The sequence below is a fragment of the Haliotis asinina genome, chromosome 6 (assembly GCF_037392515.1).
Source record: "Haliotis asinina isolate JCU_RB_2024 chromosome 6, JCU_Hal_asi_v2, whole genome shotgun sequence".
Classification (NCBI taxonomy): domain Eukaryota; kingdom Metazoa; phylum Mollusca; class Gastropoda; order Lepetellida; family Haliotidae; genus Haliotis; species Haliotis asinina.
This window is the reverse complement of record NC_090285.1, coordinates 58,676,187-58,695,117: the sequence shown is the minus strand read 5'-3', so window position 1 is coordinate 58,695,117 and position 18,931 is coordinate 58,676,187. Positions and strand designations below refer to the sequence as shown.

Here is an 18,931-nt window from a genome sequence, read left to right as displayed (position 1 = left end):
TAAAATATGATAACTGTGAATAGGTTATTTCAGCATTAAACATTAAGAACATATGATAACTTTGAATAGGTTATTTCAGCTTTAAACACTAATAACAACGTTAAGAAAGTATGATGCCTTTGAACAGGTTATTCCGACTGTGTGCGCTGTTTTGTCTGCGGCGTTGGTCTGAAGACCTGGGAAGAGGGGGATGACCCCTGGGTGGAGCACGTGCGCTGGAGGTCATCTTGTAACTTCGTGAAGGCCATCAAAGGAGATTTGTTTATTACGCAGACACTAGCAGTTGTTGGAAAGAAGCTTCGGGTATGTTTCAATATTTATTAGGGGAAGTGGGGTAGTGGCTAAATCCGTCGCTCGTCACACCGAAGACCCGGATTCGATTCCCCATATGGGTACAATGTGTGAAGCCCATTTCTGATGTCGTGGCGTTGCTGGAATATTGCTAAAAGCAGTGTAAAACCATACTCACTCACTATCAGTAGTTATTTTGGACAAACATGAAAACGTGAAATGAATGGAAGTAACACTTGTTTGGCATATATTCCCTTGGTTTTACTTTTCACAAGATTTTGGCGCCCAAAGACCTGATGGATGACGATTTCACATAATTATTTCAGACTGAGCAGACGAACACCAATACTGAAAGCAGACGTCCCGAGACTGTTTCATCCTGGAAAAGTGAGCAATATCTACATTATCGTAATGCCACAGACACAGTGAGAGATTTAACACGATATGATTCAATAATTGTTTGCCTGAAGCAGAACTGCAGTTAACTTCCAGGCGAGTTATTTTAAGAGTGTCAGAGCACCAGCCCATTTCAACTATTTCTCTAAACTTGTAAATCACGAGTATTTTCTCGTCACCCTGTCCCTTCACTTTCTAAAGCTGTTAGACAGCTCAGATATTACATATATTATATATTTCATTGGAATTTCGAGAAAATAAATAATTGAACATACAAAAATCTAAAATGACACACTCCCTTGAAAGGTACTGGTAAGTAATACAAAGTGTAAGCTCTACAAATTTCCAAAATAATGTCAATATAATGATGTGTTCTAATCAATTTGTTTAGACCCAGATGATATCCTGGAACGTGAGACGTGTCAGCATGCCCTGGAGATGGGATACAGCAGAGACTGTGTCCGCAAACATGCTTTATATATACTCAGGAACTACGGTATTGTCTGCAAATCGATTATTTCAAGTGATAATATCTCATAGGAGTGTTGTCAACTTTATGACTAGCATATAAAAGTTAGACTTTAAGCTGATGAATTATAGGGGAATATCGGTATAATTTGTGAATAGTTTATTTTCAACATTCAAATTCATACATGTTCTCATTCGTTCTGCCCAGAGGGAGCAAATGTGATCGAAGTTCGAAGTTTGCCCTCTTCTGAGTTGGCTTTGTTGCTTTTACTGGTATTAACAAGTTGTGTTCCAGGCAGCGATTCCTTGAAGTTACATCTCCTGGTAGAGCGGATTCTGCAGGATGATGTCACGGAGATGCCAGAACCAGCAGCTGCCACCATACAAACCTCAGCAGCGAGTCTGCCACCGACAAAGGCACACGTCCTGCCAGCACCTGGAGGAGAGACTGACACACCACCTCCACAGTCACAGTCCCCACCTGAACAGCAGGAGGGTCAGGATGAGTCGGGTGGAGAGGGCCACGGACAGAGGAATATAGATGAACAACCGACCTTCTCGTTTGGAAACAAGTACCAGAGTATGCCGATACTGAGTTCAGACAGAAGCAGAAATCTCAAGGCAAAGGCTAAAGCCCAAAGTGAGTACATCTTATGTTATCTGCACTATAGTCTACATGCTGCTTACACGCTAAAAGTATGCATGAGATGTGGCTCAGTACTTTGTACCAGTTGTGTTATGGCATGCCGCGTCACCATCTGTCTCATGTTCATTCTCTGCTGTAGTCGTGTAGCCGTGATGTCTGACCCGTGAAGGTCCGGGTTAGAATAGGCCATCAGCAACCCATGCTTTCTATAAAAGGCGACTAGCCTTGGAATGGGATCGGCCGGTCAGCCTTGGTTGACACATTTCATCGGTTTCCAGTTGCTCACATCGATGCTCATGCTGTTGTTCACTGGATTGTCTGGTCCAGACTTGATTATTTACAGACCGCCGCCATATAGCTGGAATATTGCGAAATGCGGCGTAAATCTAAACTCACTCACTCTTGATGTCTTCGAAATTAAAGATATTTATATTTAATATATGGTTGCTTCGTATCTTTACAGGTAGAACCACGGAAGACCTGGAGGCCACAGTGGAAGAGACACAACAACTGAGACAGTCAAGTGCATGTAAGATCTGTCTGGAAGATCCTGCCAACATCGTCTTCCTCCCCTGTGGACACCTGGTGGCCTGTGCCGTGTGTGCCCCAGCTCTAGAACGTTGCCCAGTCTGCAGAAAACACATCCTGGGATCAGTTCGTATCCACCTTGCAGACATGACGTCTGTCACCTCGTAACATACCTCACAATGCAGTTTAATCGCTGTGCTTTGTTTGGTGTTAAACTGGTTCAATCTAGTCAGAGTAAGTATATTTGTATATAACTATCAGTGATGGAAGAATTTAGCTTTTGCGATATGGCATCTCAGGAACGGAAATCGTATTTAGATGTTTTCCAGTTGTCTTGAAGTAGAACTCAACTCAAAATAATATAGATTCCAATCACTCAAACCAACCTTATGCCCTCACTACATGAATGCATGAATGAATGCTGTATTATGATCTATCTTCAGTTACCTATGTAAATACTTATTTAGCATATAGATGGTTTCGGTGGGTTGTATGATGCATTTGCTCTATTTCTTAATATTGCGTATCTTATTGATATGGCCCTACAACAATCTAAGCGTTGTATAAACTGTACTTGTTTTGGATATATGTTTCCCAGAGTATAATGGTATCTGTACCATGCACATCGGCTTGACCAGATCGATGACAGGCAGTGACAACATATATAGTGATACTAGCTGTGGCGACAAATACCTCGACCAGTAGAGCTTACATATGGATGGCAGACTGATTTGCTTTAACGTAACGTCCTTTTAGTAATAAGATGGGGCTGTACAGTCAGCCTGTTTAAGCCAGCATTCTTCGTGTCCGGTGGGACAAATAGATAAAGGGTGATTTGTCAAGGGAGGCAACTTGAACGTCAACGGAAATCAGCGGTAGCATATGCCAGTCTGCTGCCAGTGTACATATACAATGTGTAATTTGACAAGGTGAAGGATGCATCTTTTAGTGACTATTTGTGTCCTACCTGCTATTATAAACAATGGACTCAGGACAAGGGAAATCAAACCTAGAGTTTCTAAGCTCTCTTAGCGTTAAGATAGTCACAAGTGCCACACACGAACATTAACTTTGGACTATCTAGAGAGCTTAAAACATATAGTCCCTGGACCTTAAATTCCTACTATTGTCACTCAACAGTTAGCAATACTGACATGTGAACTAATATGGTAACTTAATGTGGTGTATGGGTAGTGAAATAGGTTCCAATTCCTTACCGAACATTACCAATAAAACATCATTGGGATATATCGAACAGGTAAAACAAGAGCTATAATGAAGTTGATATATCTAAAAATACATTATGCTCACATGGTGACATACCTACATATGCATTATGATCTCACGGTAATATATCTAATTATACAATATACTCAAATGGGGGATAGCAGTTTTGTACACGTTCCAACTAACTATCACCAATAGTGAACATAATATTCTGGACAAATATTTTGATTTTTTTAAATGCCTCAGGAAAAACATCCCTATAAAATATTAATACCTACATACAATATATTAATATATAGTTTGTAGAAATACTTTTTTAGCAGGATAATATAATGACGTATGTTTTTCAAAGTTTCTGGGAACATATGTCGTGTTAAAGTCATAAATTACACCTGAAAGATAATTTGGTATATACCTAGGACTACAACGTAGAGCAATAACAAATTTCAGGTACAATGTACATGATGTTAATATTATAACATGCAGACAATCAAAAAGCTTATAATTAGAAATAGAGACTTGTAATTATTGCCATGGTGATTTTGAGGCTGAATACTATGCACTACTGATTTGCCCATGCTATGAAAAGGTATAAATATGTACCTGCCTACTGCCTGTATAGTACAAACCCTATTAATCAGACATTTATCAACCTTATATCAATGGCAATGATGATATTCTTTAATTCAGTCTGCGAAAATCGCTCTGACCTGCTGCCATTATCTGCGTACATATATCATGAGGTTGTGCTCAAACAACATGCATACATCTTGTACGATTATCCTTTTGGCCACCTATACGAATAAACGAATTATGTATGATATATATGTTATTGTCGACTCGTCTATAGTGTTATATCATGCATCACGAATGATCTTTCGCCACTGTCCATTTTGGGAAACTGATTTGATAATGCATTGTGTGATCAAAGTTCAAATTTCCGTTGATGCAGCATAAGTATATTTCAGACATAAAGGATTACACTCAGACATGCCATCTGTGTTGGTATTGTCTTGCCAACTGAGCGTGGTGCTAATTCCCACCGCTTACCATGTTTTTAAGTGTAGATGAATGAATTGGATAATAAAGAAATAGTTTTTCTCGAGCAAGAGTGCCATACGATATATACCGAACTCGTGCAAAATTATGTATTGCTCTCGCTCTCGCTTGAACGATACACAGTTTAGCAATCAGTGCTTATAGGCCGCGTGGCTCACTTGTTCGTGTAATAATTTCTGTAGACCAAACACTGTTATCTCGAACTTATGGTTGTCTCGAAATTAACACTTGGTCGTTCGCATGCTATAATTCATTAATTTTCGTTTGTGTCGAATGTTGGATGACACGAAGTATTTATTGATCCCTTCAACTTGGACACAACAGTGTTTGAGTACAGATGATAAACACAATATCTGAGATAGCTTTTGTGGCCAACGTTTGAAGAAACAGATAGTATCTCAGCAGAAATGTATATGGTGATTAGATACATTAGATTAGATCGAGTCTTGGATATACAGATATGGGCATTAGACTTTATCCTTAGACTTATCACTTTGAAGTAAGTGAGTTTAGTTTTACGACGCATACAGCAGTATTCAAGCTTCATAGAGGCGGTTTGCAAATAGTCGAGTCTGGATCAGACTATCCCGTGATCAGCAGCATGAGCGTCGATGTGCGCAACGGGGACACGAAGACATGTGTCAGCCAAATCAGAGAGTCTGACCACCAGATCTCGAATTTTAATAATGACTCATATATATGATACACAGAATACATTCATTAATTCTATCACTGAGTTTTGTCATTATTTTACTCCGACATGGTAAACCCCCTCTGATCACAATATATGGACTCTCCCATACCCACTTAACCTAGTCCATGGTAATCAACCAGGCATATCGGTGACGGGTAAAAAGTTGGTGAAGTGGGCGGACACCCCTCTTACAAGACGTTTTTAAGTATTAACCGTGTAGCTCATTAGTGTGGATCGGCTGGTCAGACATCGGCTGACTTTGTCGTTCGACCTTGACGTGGATCATAATCACTGGTTTGCTTGGTCTATACTCCAGCTACAACGCCACCATCTAGATGGGATCTTACTGACGGGATCTCAGTCTCTCACTTGAGCGAATGTTACTGACATGACCGTAAAATTCGGCGTTAGTCTTCCGTCGGAAATGCCAGCGACGTCATATACTTCCTGCATGATGTGGTTAATGTGACTTTGTGGTTATAATAAGAAACTCACCTTTGTATTCTCACAATGGACGTCTTGCTGGTATACACTCAACAAACATATATGCTTTGCTGCATTGTAATGTCAAATGTATTTCATGAATAAAACTATAGTTTAATTCCCAAATTATTGGACCAGTTTGTTTATTTTGAAAATATAGTATTATATCCCTTATGTGTATTTTATGCAATATTTTCTCAAGCAAAACTTTCACCAAAATTGGTATAGTTTATGTGTTCAGGGATTTCATAAGTGTGATAAACGCAAATGCATTTGCTCAAGATTCAAGAGTATTTCAATGGAAATGGACATCATTTACGTGCGTTGTATGTTTTAAATAGTATCGCCCCTTTAGCAAACCGTTCAGAAAGGGAACCGTTTACTTGGAACGGTGCGTTTATTCTCTTTCATTAAAAAAGACGGGAACAACCACAGCGATATTTTTTCCGATTGTAGGTACCTTTCGACGATAAAAGACATGAGACCGTAAACAGTGAAGCGGGATATCTACTGCTTCAGTTATCATGGTTTGACATGTCGTCATGTCCATGTAGATGACAGACGAAAGAGGAATAGCAAAGACACTACACATTGATTGTCAAACCAGAAGAATCTGTACACGGCATAGTGAATAGCATTGAATCTGGGCGTACGTGGTCGCTTGCTTTCTCTATGAAAACAGCGAAACAGTTTTATGAGGAAAATGATTTTACATGTGTCTATATGAAACTATAGAGGTCCATGGCGACTGTACCATGACCCAATAATATGATTTTACATGAAAAAGATAGATGATGATATTTGTTGTTTAATGCCACATTCAGCAGTTTTTCATTTATACAAACCAAAACCTCATTAACCTATTCAGACATTTATCTACTTTTCAGACGATCCGAATTTTCTCGCGTGAAAGTGAAAAGAGACACAACAAACAGCCATGTGTATACTAACTTCCAATTCCTTGTTTAGTGAGAAAAAGGTAATTACTTCATTATTTTTTTAAAAAAAAAAAAAGAAGAAAAAATGAAAAAAAGTCGTATTTCTATATTTTGTATCGAGGCATTTCGTTAACTAAGACGTCACAGACTGCCTCTGTTTGAAGACTATGTAAAATGATTCATAATTCACCCGGCTCACCGTTACACCTGTTATGTGTTCATTGCGCTTACGAGCAGAGAATCGTTTGAAATTTCCACAATTTCCAGGTCTCCGTTTGTCAGAACTCGTTGTACGACAGAGCACGCTGTACGACGTGTTTGCAAGGATTAGAAGGACCATAGTGTTGCAATATACACGTGATTAGATGTATCAAATAACACTGATTAATATTTATATATCCAGTTGAATGAGTCGGTCCCAAAATGCTGGACTGACGGAACCCAGTCAGCAGGAAACGAGACTGTAGTGTAATCAATGGTTTGACTTGCACAGTGGTCTGTAAATAATCGAGCCTGGACCAGACAATCAAGCGACTGACATTATACTATCTCGCAAGAAGTAATATTAGGGAAACCTAACGAAAAATAGTTGTGAGTGATTGTGATATACTTCCATTTAGCGTTCATATTCAAACTAAACTTTATGTTACCGATGTACGAGGAGACACAGCGATTCTGGATATCTGTTTAGCGGTAAGTTGTTTTGTAAACTAAACGCGGTGTCTGATACGGGTCTAGTGTAGATAGTCAGAACGTTCACTCATGTGATGTCAGCCTTGTTGGCAACTGTACAGCCTGTTTCTTCCCTATCTTCACAAACTGATTCGATTGAAACAGGGAAATGATTGTAACTGCTGGTATTAACCGCATGAGACAATCGCAGGAATATTTGCCGACTTTACGGTATGTATGAGGCTGATATCACATTGTTGCGACGTTATTTACAGTGCTGAAAATGAAAACGTTACACAATATAAATTTATAGACACGAAACATTACACTGGTTACATTAAAATTATATAGTAACTTGACACAATATGTTCGAATCTAGTAACGTACATTGTTTGAACACAACTACTGCTATCCCGTTTAGGTAACGTTAAAGTATGTTGTTCGGCGTCAAACGCCATTCGACTATTTCGGGGAGTTAAATAAAATAGTTTCATTGGTTATTTGTTGCTTACACTCATCACTACTCCAACAACTTGGTGGCGGTTTGTAAATGATCGAGTCTTGACCAGACAATCCAGTGATCAACAGCATAAGAATCGATCTATGAAAATGGGATACGATGACATGTGTCAACCAAATCAGTGAGTCTGACCACCCGATTCCATCAGTCACCTCTAACATGTATGGGTAACTGAAGATCAATTCTAACCCTGACTTTCCTGTGTAAAATGACAGACAGACAGACAGACATGTTTTATTCTGTATAAAGGCCACAGGCCCAAAATACAAACATAATTCAATTACAGTCGCTGAGCATATTTTAAATGGATCCTCTTTTCAGCATGAAAGAGGAAATGTCCAACATTATGGAGAGTATTTGTGTTGGGATCTTTAAAAATGTTAACAACAGACATGAGGTTGTGTGGTTTCTTTAGCGTATTACTAAGGTATTTCGTTCTAATATCTGCATATAGTGGGCATTCCAATAAAATATGGAATTCATCCTCAATGACATTTACATTATTATTTTTGCAGTGGCTACACAGTCTTAGATGTCTATCAGTATTAGTGTATCTTCCAGTTTCTATGGCAATTTTGAAGTTTGAACATCTAAATCTAGAAATAGCAGTTCTTACATAAAGAGGTAAATCACATCGTAGGTACTTTTCAACATCCAACAAAGATTTGTACGATTTGTAGAGGTAACATTTGGGTGAAGACTCTAGAGAGGAGTACCATGTCTGCTGTAAATTATCACATAACCGCTGTTTGAACATAGATATGAAAACCTTTTAATCTCCAACATTGTGACTTAACCAGGCATAACCAAAACCAAACTGGAATAGTAAATGTTTAACCTTACTAGCCCATGTAATTCTCCCACCCTCATCAAGTGCCTTAAGCATCATGTAGGACTGGTATGGTATTCTATCTTTGGGTAGCTGCAATAAGTGACACCAATACTTAATAACCTTTGTTGTGTACACACGCTGTAGTGGATACCTACCACATTCTCCTAAAACCATATTTGATGAAGTGGATTTGTTGACTTTAAGAAAATATTTGCAGAAAGCAAGATGAACAGACTCGACAGTTTTACAATAGGATAATCCCCAGACTTCTGAACCATAACATAAAATAGGGGTAATCATTGAATCGAATATCTTAAAGAGGTCTGGACAGGAAATATTACCAACTTTCCTCTGGAAACCATTAATTGCTAATATTGCCTTGTTTGCCTGGGATGCTAGTATTGTTTGCGCCTTACTCCATACAAGTTTCGGAGTAAATGTTAAACCTAAGTAACGGTAGGATGAAACTACTTCAATAGGATCTCCCTTGTAGTACCATTTCTCATAAGACCTAAGTGGACCCCCCCCAGTCTAAACACAACTACCTTAGTTTTCTTCAAATTTACACACATACCTGTATTATTACAAAATAGTTCTAGTGCATTTATCTTTAACTGCAACTGGTTACAACTATCTGCCAGAGCAGAAACATCATCTGCAAAGATTAGGGCATACAAGTCATCTACATTGTGTGAAATAAACACCCCTCTGCCACCTACATCCTCCAATAATGTATACAAATGGTTAATGAATATGATAAATATCTGAGGACTTAAGATACAACCCTGTCGAGTACCGATATTACATGCAAATGATTGAGACAAACCAGTGCTTGTTCTCACACAGGCAGACAGACTGTTGTACATGGATGATACAATGTTGAAAAATTTGCCTGACACACCAACATCTTTCAATGCATTTAAGAGAATATTGTGGTTTAAAGTGTCAAATGCTTTACTAAAGTCAATATACAAACAGTAAAATCTTCCATTTCTTTTGCATGAATATTTTGTTGCAATAGCATTAAGGGTAAATATATGGTCTACTGTAGAATAGCCAGGTCTAAAACCTGCTTGAAAGTCACCTAACACATTATTTTCATCACACCATGTCTGCAGCCTACTGTTCAGTAATGAAGTAAATACTTTACACAGTGAGTCAATGAGGGAAATGCCCCTGTAGTTGTTGGTATCTGATTTGTTACCTGACTTAAATAATGGACATATGATGCTGTGTCCACATGCACTTGGAAAGTGACCGGTATTGAGTATACGATTATATAATCTTGTAAGAATAGGTGTAATATAGTCTTTAGAGACTTTAAGAAATTCATTTCCAATACCGTCTGGTCCGGGTGACTTATTGTTTGCTAACAGTTTAATGTGAGACATAACTTCTTCCTGGGTTATAGGCTGGTTGAGTGTACCTGTAGAGGATTGAGTATCAGTAGACTGTTCAGTGTGTTGGAGCTGATTCGTGTTGTCTGCAGAGAGTAGTGTTTGGAAGTGAACGTACCATTGTTTACAGGTTATTTGTTGGGAAGTACAACTGGACATTCTGTTCATTTTAATAAGTTTCCAAAATTGTCTAGGATCAGATCTAGCTGAAATTAATTTATCTTTCTGTGTTTGTAAATATTTCCTTTTCTTCTTCTTAAATAGCTGCTTGAAAGTGTTACGGTATTGTTTGTAAATGTTAATGTCATGGTTATGGTCCCTGTGTGCACGTAGTGCTGCATATTTATCATGCTTAATTCTTTCTAATTCCTCATCCCACCATGGTGGCTGTGTAAGATATTTCTGTGTGGTAATACCTTTATAGACTTGCTTTGTATGATTTGCTGCATCTTGTATAACATTCACTAAAAAGGATAGCTGTGTTAGTGGTTATAAGATCACTTAGTGTATTGAGAGATGCATTGAGATTACTTAATAATTTATGTAGGAAATTATTGTCTGAATCTCTGTGCCATAAGTATTTGTACCATGTTACACTTTCATCATTTTGGGTGTCATTCTGTGGTGAAGATTGCTGCTTGACTGGTTCAGACAAAAAACCAATATCAAGATCCAGTGTACAGTAAAGAGGAAAATGGCATGATTTATCCTCAGTTCCAACTCCAAAATCAGTAATATGGGGAAAAAGGGTTGTTGATGCCAGCATGTAGTCAACAAGACTGGTACCATTATGGGTTACACAAGTAAATTCACCACTGGTGTCATTAAACAGGCGACCATTTAAAGCATGAATACTATATGTGCGGCATAATTCTGCTAGCTTAATACCATAATTATTATGAACATGAATATCTTTAGTTGATCTTGGGGTATCAAAAGTATCACATGGATAATCATCAGAGTCATATACAAGAGATAGATTGTCATCAGGAATGTAGTCAATAAAGTCCTTCATGCGAGCATTCAAGTCGCCAGCTAGGAATATCTCCTTGTCAGGATGATCACAAACAATAGTAAAAAGATAATCACTCAGTTCTGTCATACCATCATAGTCACCATGATTACTGTAGATGGGGGAGTTTTCTGGAGACAAATAAAATGAAAGACATTAAAGAAGTGAACACACGGAACACACAGGCGATCTTTGTATAGTGTCAGATTGATTCTAGTCACATTGCTCGCGACACGGAGCTACAGGAAAATTTTTATACGTTACAAGTTTCTGGTTAGTGTCGAGTCATCGGAAGGTTCTATACATATCGCCAGATCAGTATAGTGTTGGTGTTATATTTAACAAGCTATATTTTCCATGACATTCGTCAGATACAAAAATAGCGTAATGGCGAAGCTCCTTTGCGTGCAGTGCCTTGTAACGACAGTTAACCACATACTGGGATAGCCCTTACCTACAGGTGAGGATTCTTTCTTACATATATATTTGTGCATTAAATACGTGTTATTGTGCATTAGATACACGTTATTGTGCTCTAATAGTGCCATTGTGTATTAAATACGTGTTATTATGCATTAAATACGTGTTAAGTTAACATTAAGTAATGACGTCACGCTCATCATCTCATTTCAAGATCTCATTTGTTGATCACCCTTAACAAACTGACATTTAAGCTCATGAATTAATCAAGCACGTGATTCCCGCGTTTCAACATAAGTTCAATCATTTATCTATGCTGAGTCAGGCACAACAGAGATGTTTGATCCGAAACATTCAAATCGATACTCACTGTGTTGTTAAACTACTCTAAATCTGTTACCAAAACACATTTCTTCCCTCGATAACAGCGGAGTCCCTGAACTTCTACTCAACAGTCGTGACTGTAATTTCTGGTTAATCGATAACATGATTGTCTGGGCTGTAAATGGGTTCTTTACACTATAGGACGGTGGGGTAGTTTACTGGTTAAAGCGTTCGCTCGTCACACCAAAGACCTTTGGTTCGATTCCGCACATGAGTACATTGTGTGAAGCCTATTTCTTGTGACCCCCGACGTGATATTGCCGGAATATTGCTAAATGCGGCGCAAAATAACACCCATTCATTCATTCTTTACATTATGCCCGAGTAACTGCATTTTTCTTTTCAAAATAACGACCGCCGGGTCTTACAATATTTGAAACAAATGACGTTGAATACCAATTACGATGTGCACCAATGGAACAAAACCAATTCGAGAAGCTGTATTCTGATGTGAAGTGTCTCACAGCATGGAGGCCTTAGAGTCGGAGAACGCCGCAACGTGTTATCCCTATGCTGTAAAGAGAACTCGGCTTCGTGGTTTATCATCTTTCAGGTTCCGGTGATTCTCCATCTGAACATGAAGTTTTTCACTACCAGGCGTCAATGTTATGAATGTGAAGACGCCGGGGGGATTCTCGGGGACTTCGTGAACCAAACACTACGGAAGTCTCCCAGCCTTAGGAACGTGGCCTGTGTCGAACTGACGTTGAAACAGAAGATGAGACTGCTGCAGCAACTACCTCCCTCCACACCACAACATGGCCGAATGTGGAATTCCGATGACAGACTTCAAACTCTGCGGGCCGCTACAGACAAGATGGCGAACATACCTGATGCTGTTCGTGTTACCATCGCTCGGGCAGGGTTTTATCATTCAGGTAGTCTGTGAGATCTATCATAAAGTAGAGAGTACGTATCAATACGTAATACGTTTGCTATGAGGCATTAATACGTAATACGTTTGTTATGAGACATGGAGTCATTATGAGAGAGAGAGAGAATCTTTGAGCGGCGTGTCAAAGAATAGCCTTATTCTTCCATTAGATGAATGAATGAATGACAACATACTCCTCAAGCCCTCGTTTCTCATACTAAACACGTTATCCATACATTTTCACCTTATTATATGTGTATTGCAGGGGCGGAGCCATGATTTCGGAGAAGGGGGTGCACATAAAAACTAGATCTCTGTATGGACTCTTGGAAGACAAACCTATGCTGGTTTTCTATTTTATAGGCAGTGACAACACCTTGACGTGTTTTTTCTGTGGCTGCAACGCCCACAGTTGGAGCGCTGACGACGATCCTTGGAGGCGACATGCGGAATTGCAGATGACGTGCCCGGTGCTGCGCAGGAACGTCTACACGCGGATCAAGAACGGGGTAAATGACTAATAAAAAAGCATGGTATTAGCCAACTCTATACCGTGTAAATAAATAGAACACCCAGGGGTATTTTGTTTACATATTTCAAACATAATTATCATAATTATATAGTCATCAGTAAATTTACATGTAGACGAGGTACCTTCGGTCCAATCTAATATCATTTTTTACGGTCTGATCTTCACGAGGTTTTTCTTCTTTCATGGGTTCAATTTAAATTTCAGTTGGTATCTCGTATCGTCACAGCTTGACAGGTAGAAAAACCCAAAACAAAATGTGTTATTGAAGTGATAACAGAACTGATTTGGTCTTTCCACTTTTCCTACTGGCCAGCTAGTGTTCTAGATATCCACACAATCAGCCATGACGTTAGTGAAATGGATCGTAACAAGTGTCCAGAACCCTAATTGGTTGTTTCTGTCCTCAGCACTGAATCATTACAAATATTTCTGGTACGTCCTCATCATGTTAACCTGTCTTGTAGAACATCGCCTTCAGGCCAAGGAGACGCTATTTCTCGGAGTGTGATACCAGTCCTCAACCCACCAGCTATGCCTCAACAATTCATTAATCTACGGCTGGAACATAACCAACAACGGTCTGTGTAAAAGTCCTTCTACCATATTATTTTCCCTGCAGCCTATCCCTCCATGAAGTGATAAAGCCCTGAATAAAATAAGTCTCGATATACCCCAGGAATCTCAGGTCTCTCTTGGGCCCGTTTCAATGTAAATGACTTTATTGTTAGTACATTAGAATAAACCAACAATTGCGAATTACAGTCTATGTTATTAAACGTGTCCCAAAACCCGATCCAAAGAAAAAAAATGCAGACACAACAATTATATTTAGAACAAGACATTTTGGATTTCCACCCATAGTGATGAATAGTTTGGAGTTATCGGATTCTGTCAGAATACTGACAGGTATTTCTCAGTCCTCTAGGATTGTCTTATTCACTGTAGAATATGTTTCGGGAGTATCAGTGATGCACATGGTGACAGAGAAGGTCTGCAAAGCATCTGAATACTAAATGAAATACAAGAAGCAATAGGTTTAAATGATTAGTTTTGAGATGTTGCTGTCACTTCCCTGGTTCCAAGTGTATCTGTGTGATGACTGACGTAATGAACACGATACTCCCTCACATGTTCTCCGTGTAATGTCAGGGAATGACGACCAACACGAGCAGTCGAGAAGCCGGACCATTTCAAGATATATAGAGGATACTAAGAGAAATTCCGTGTAATACCATTTAACGAGTGAATGACTTGGTATCAAACGCCCTTTCACGAGTTTAATGAAAATGGTATTTCACGGAAGTGGGTTTAGTATTCTGTTTATTACTTCCAACACAAATTGATAAAAACTGCGGCTACATTGTGAGGACTCCCAGTTTTCCTAGAGTCAAACAAGGTCCAGTACCACTGCGACGGCGACCTTAGCACTGTGACGTCATGACTCTGACCCCTTAAGACGTCATAAATCTAGCGGTAAAAACTAGTGTAATATTGCCGTAAAAATATTAGATTGCACTAATTAACATATTTTTCAGCCTTAATGAGATCTGAAGTTAAATTCGTGTCGCGTCAAGCGATAATCATTCATTCAGACAACTGTCAAAATACATTTTCGATGTATTACCAAAAAATATGTTTCACACAAGTTTTGGATTTTGTACTCTTTATGGAGCTAGAGTAATTATAATGCAACCTTTTATATGATATACACAAGATGGTAGGCAGGCGGTTGTTCATTTTGAACCAGGATTAGATTCGACATTGCCCGGTTGGTTCTGATCCATGTAATGACAGGGGCAGTTCATCAGGACATGTGAATATGCAATTTCTTAACATTCCCGTCATTACTTGCAAAACTGTCATTTTACTGCACTGTCAATACTGAACTAGTGTATGATTCAGTCTTACATTTATTGCAGATCATGTTTATATCTTCATAAATAGATTGCTTTTTTCGTCTGAATAACAATATCAAAATATGTTGGCAAATTCAAAAGTGTTTCTTACGTAATAAATGAATATTCATTTAATTGGTGTTCTTGTTTCCTTCTGACACATGCACAATAGTCACATAAAAGTCAGAGACGTCAGATTCTATAGTTATCACATACGTGGCAAGTAGAAAGTAGATTCCGTGTTGGTAAAAATGTGACGTGTCTCTATACATGCCTACACCATACTAGGAGTGCTGGGGAATATCACATCGGCCAACCACTCACGCCGTCAAGATGTTGTCCATGCTGCTGTTAGCTACCCTCGGGGTGTACACAGGTGAGGTTCGTCAATAGTGAGTGAGTTTAGTTTTATGCCGCTTTCATTGGTATTTCAGGAATACCACGACGGGGGGCGTCCTAACAGTCACATGCATATATTGTACAATTCTAGTCGGTTTTGTAAAGTCACTGAAACCTGAAGTGAAGCCTTCCTTCAAGCTTTAGTGTGGATACACGGGCAAGAAACGCATGTGAGCGATGTCACTGCTGCGTGATATCTTTGGGAACTAGCTACTTTCATTGAAGATATTTTGCAGATACTTGTCTTATATATCACTCAGATAATACTGAGATATACTCCTCGAACGTTTTGCTCTACGACCATAAGCACACGCACACGCACACGCACACGCACACGCATGTCCCAATCCAGCAAAGCATGTACAAACTTATTCGAAAAAGTAATCTTACCTCATAAGGTCTAATTTATTGAGCAAAATGCACTATGGCAGTTTTACAAAGCAAGTGATGTTTGTTGTGACATTTGAGTTCCAAATTAACTTCATATTTGGTAGATGACCAAACAATTGCTGGATTTTACAGCCGCTGTGTATGTGCTTATGCCAATAGAGAGTAACCAGAAAAAAATATTATACATAAATTAAAAAGAGAACACGTTTTCATAAAACATTCGTAATGTAACTGGAAAGTATGTGGCATAGGTTGTGCTTGTTAAAATGTAGATTACGAAGAAACGAATGCAAGGATGAGTTTTTCTGCAAGGAGATATTGGATAGCCTTGAGGGTAGGAAATAGCTTTGGCCCTGACCCAGGTTCGATTCCCCTTTTGGACCATACAATTCATGAACTGAATATCTGATCATGAGTGACTATGTTGTTGGGATTTTAAAAACACAAAGTCATCCATCGCACTTATTGCTTATAAGAATACTCTTTTTAATGAGCAATACACATATTTTGATTTGTGGATCTCACAATATGTGAAAGACTAAAATAATATATTATAACACTGGACCAAGGATCACGTGCAAAAATACAGAATATCAACTAAACTAAACCATGTATCACTCTCACGCATAGGGGACCAGTGATTTGGAAACTGACGTAACATTCGTCTCAGGCGCCACCATTAGATGTGCAAAACCATATATACTCGTGGGATAAAATCCCGGTTCACCTGGAAAATTATTCAAACTTTAAATTTGACATTTATTTATGACCAGCATTACATAAAACCTTTCTTTCCCCCTTTACGCTGTAGCAAAGACTTTTTGCCCATATAATCGGAAAGAAACTAAATCATGTTTTGAGTAAAGAGTTGGTTAGAGCATTTGTGTTTCGCTGTAATTTTGCATTACTGTCACAGGTTTGGTGGCAGGTCAGCAACCCTACACGGGACGACAGAGGTCACGCTCAAGGCGGAAGTGTACACGTTGCAAAGTCCGCACTGTCAACACTGTGTTCCTGCCGTGCGGTCACGTGGTGTGTTGTGCCGAGTGCGGCGTCGTCTCCCGGACGTGCGACTTATGCCACGCCCCCATCAGAGGCAGCCTCAGAACTGACGCATCTAAATGGGATTTACATAACATTTAAGACGAACATGTTGCTGCAGTATTCACTGTGACTGCTTCTCCAATATGTTATATATATTATATATTCATACAACCATGCCTAGAACGCACTTGTACGACGTACGTGAACAGTTTAAAGTTCAGTGTCTTCTATATATTTGGTGATATCATTTGAGTGGAAATATATGTTGTTACATATTGACAATAAAATTATGTGCAAGTTAATAAATAATTGTTTTTGTTGAAAGTAAACATACCACACCATGGATACAGCGCAGGTAACATACATGTAGGTCGATATTTTCATGAAGCTTTGTTGCTAATTACCTGAGAGAATAAAACATAACAAAATCGAATAGGAATGTCGAATTTGTAAGATAAACAGTTTTCGTTGATAATGGTGTTATTACCAAACAGACCTTTAACGGCATATAGATATACTCATTCATGTCACATGTAGAACAAAATGGTAAACACTGAGGGTTTATAATCGATTTTAGGTCTTCAACAGAAATTACTACAGAAATTACTACAGGATTACGTTAACTTCTTCATGTTATTTCAACTAGTCTCAACAACTATCTCACTTTTGGTGAATATATAGTTCTTTTGTATATAGAATGACAGTATCACATCATTCCTGGTGGTCTACTTCACCCCCAGTCCTGCTTCAAGTCTCCATTGCCCTTGTAGATGTGGATATGAAGTGATTACACAATGCCATTTCAGCCGCGGTGGCTGAGGGGGCTAGACGGCTGACTTTGTGTGCTGTCGATTAGGTGCCTGACTCTGAGGGTGCGAATCCCGGATAGGGCTCAAAAGTACTAGAATTTGTACTTTAATAAGAAAGTGAAATCTCAAATATGACATGTCGGATAAGAAGTATTGCGAATCCTCACCCAGGACTATCGTGGTATTTGCCTGGTTATTTTACACAGAATGTCGTCCACACAGCTTTAATGCGGATACTAGTAAGCGTATCTGTGTGTCGGGTATATCAGCTACTTGAATGTAATCCCAACACTATACTCATCTGGCGATAGATATGGAACATTCTTGTAGTTCGCCGTTAGGCAACAAAGTGTCAACAAACCTTGATCAACACCAGTGAATTCCGGGTTAGAATTGATCTTCAATGTATGAGTGAGTTTTTCTTACGCCGCACTCAGCAATATTCCACCTCTATGGCGGTGGTCTGTAAATAATCCAGTGAACAACATCATGAGCATAGATCTTTGCAAATGGGAGGCGATGTCATGTGTCAACCAAGTCAGTAAGCCTGACCATCCGATCCGGTCAGTCGCCTATTACGACAAGCATGTGTTATTGAAGATCAGGCCCTTGAAGATCCGGGGTAGCATAGGTCTTCAGCAACCCATGCTTGCCACAAATGTTGGTCATGCTCGCTGACTTGGTTGACACATGTTATTGCTGTTGATCAGTGGATTGTCTGGACCATCCTTGATTTGCAGACCACCGTCATTGAGATGGAATATTGCTCAGTGCGGCGTTAAACAACAAACATCTAACCCACTGCTAAGAGTGCACATTCGCATGGGTTTGCATAAAGTGATCATACTCCAGAATGTTTTGTATAAAAGTTGGATTCAAGGGTGGAAGGTAATATTCCTTACAGTTACTGGGTGGATTATGAAAGGGTATCATTTAGATGAATCGGATTCATGAATTACTTCTCTTTATTGCAAAACATTCTAATTATACTGATGACGTTGGGTTAAAAATAGCGCTTCGT

General features: G+C 39.0%; 2 protein-coding genes across 4 annotated transcripts in view; both read left to right on the top strand.

Moving 5' to 3' along the window:
• The window catches only part of LOC137286677 (uncharacterized), a 37,903-nt gene extending 32,559 nt beyond the window's left edge, over positions 1 to 5,344 (top strand). The window contains exons 9-13 of the mRNA XM_067818653.1: positions 128 to 303; positions 618 to 678; positions 1,079 to 1,183; positions 1,451 to 1,795; positions 2,265 to 5,344. Of these exons, the coding sequence (XP_067674754.1) occupies positions 128 to 303; positions 618 to 678; positions 1,079 to 1,183; positions 1,451 to 1,795; positions 2,265 to 2,497 (920 nt within the window). The 3' untranslated portion in view covers positions 2,498 to 5,344. The remainder of the gene's footprint in view (positions 1 to 127; positions 304 to 617; positions 679 to 1,078; positions 1,184 to 1,450; positions 1,796 to 2,264) is intronic.
• Positions 5,345 to 6,652: 1,308 nt separating this feature from the next.
• LOC137288260 (inhibitor of apoptosis protein-like) lies at positions 6,653 to 15,634 on the top strand. Of its 3 annotated transcripts, XM_067820725.1 has the most exons (5): positions 6,653 to 6,771; positions 12,521 to 12,845; positions 13,205 to 13,350; positions 13,838 to 13,951; positions 15,557 to 15,634. In XM_067820725.1, the coding sequence occupies exons 1-4, from the start codon at positions 6,730 to 6,732 to the stop codon at positions 13,922 to 13,924; spliced, it is 600 nt and encodes a 199-aa protein (XP_067676826.1). In that variant the 5' UTR covers positions 6,653 to 6,729; the 3' UTR covers positions 13,925 to 13,951; positions 15,557 to 15,634. The 3 variants fall into 3 exon arrangements, with proteins under 3 accessions (XP_067676826.1, XP_067676825.1, XP_067676827.1); XM_067820724.1 differs by lacking the exon at positions 15,557 to 15,634 and having other exon boundaries at positions 13,838 to 14,181; XM_067820726.1 differs by lacking the exons at positions 6,653 to 6,771; positions 15,557 to 15,634 and adding an exon at positions 11,542 to 11,623 and having other exon boundaries at positions 13,838 to 15,403.
• The last annotated feature ends 3,297 nt before the right edge of the window (positions 15,635 to 18,931 follow it).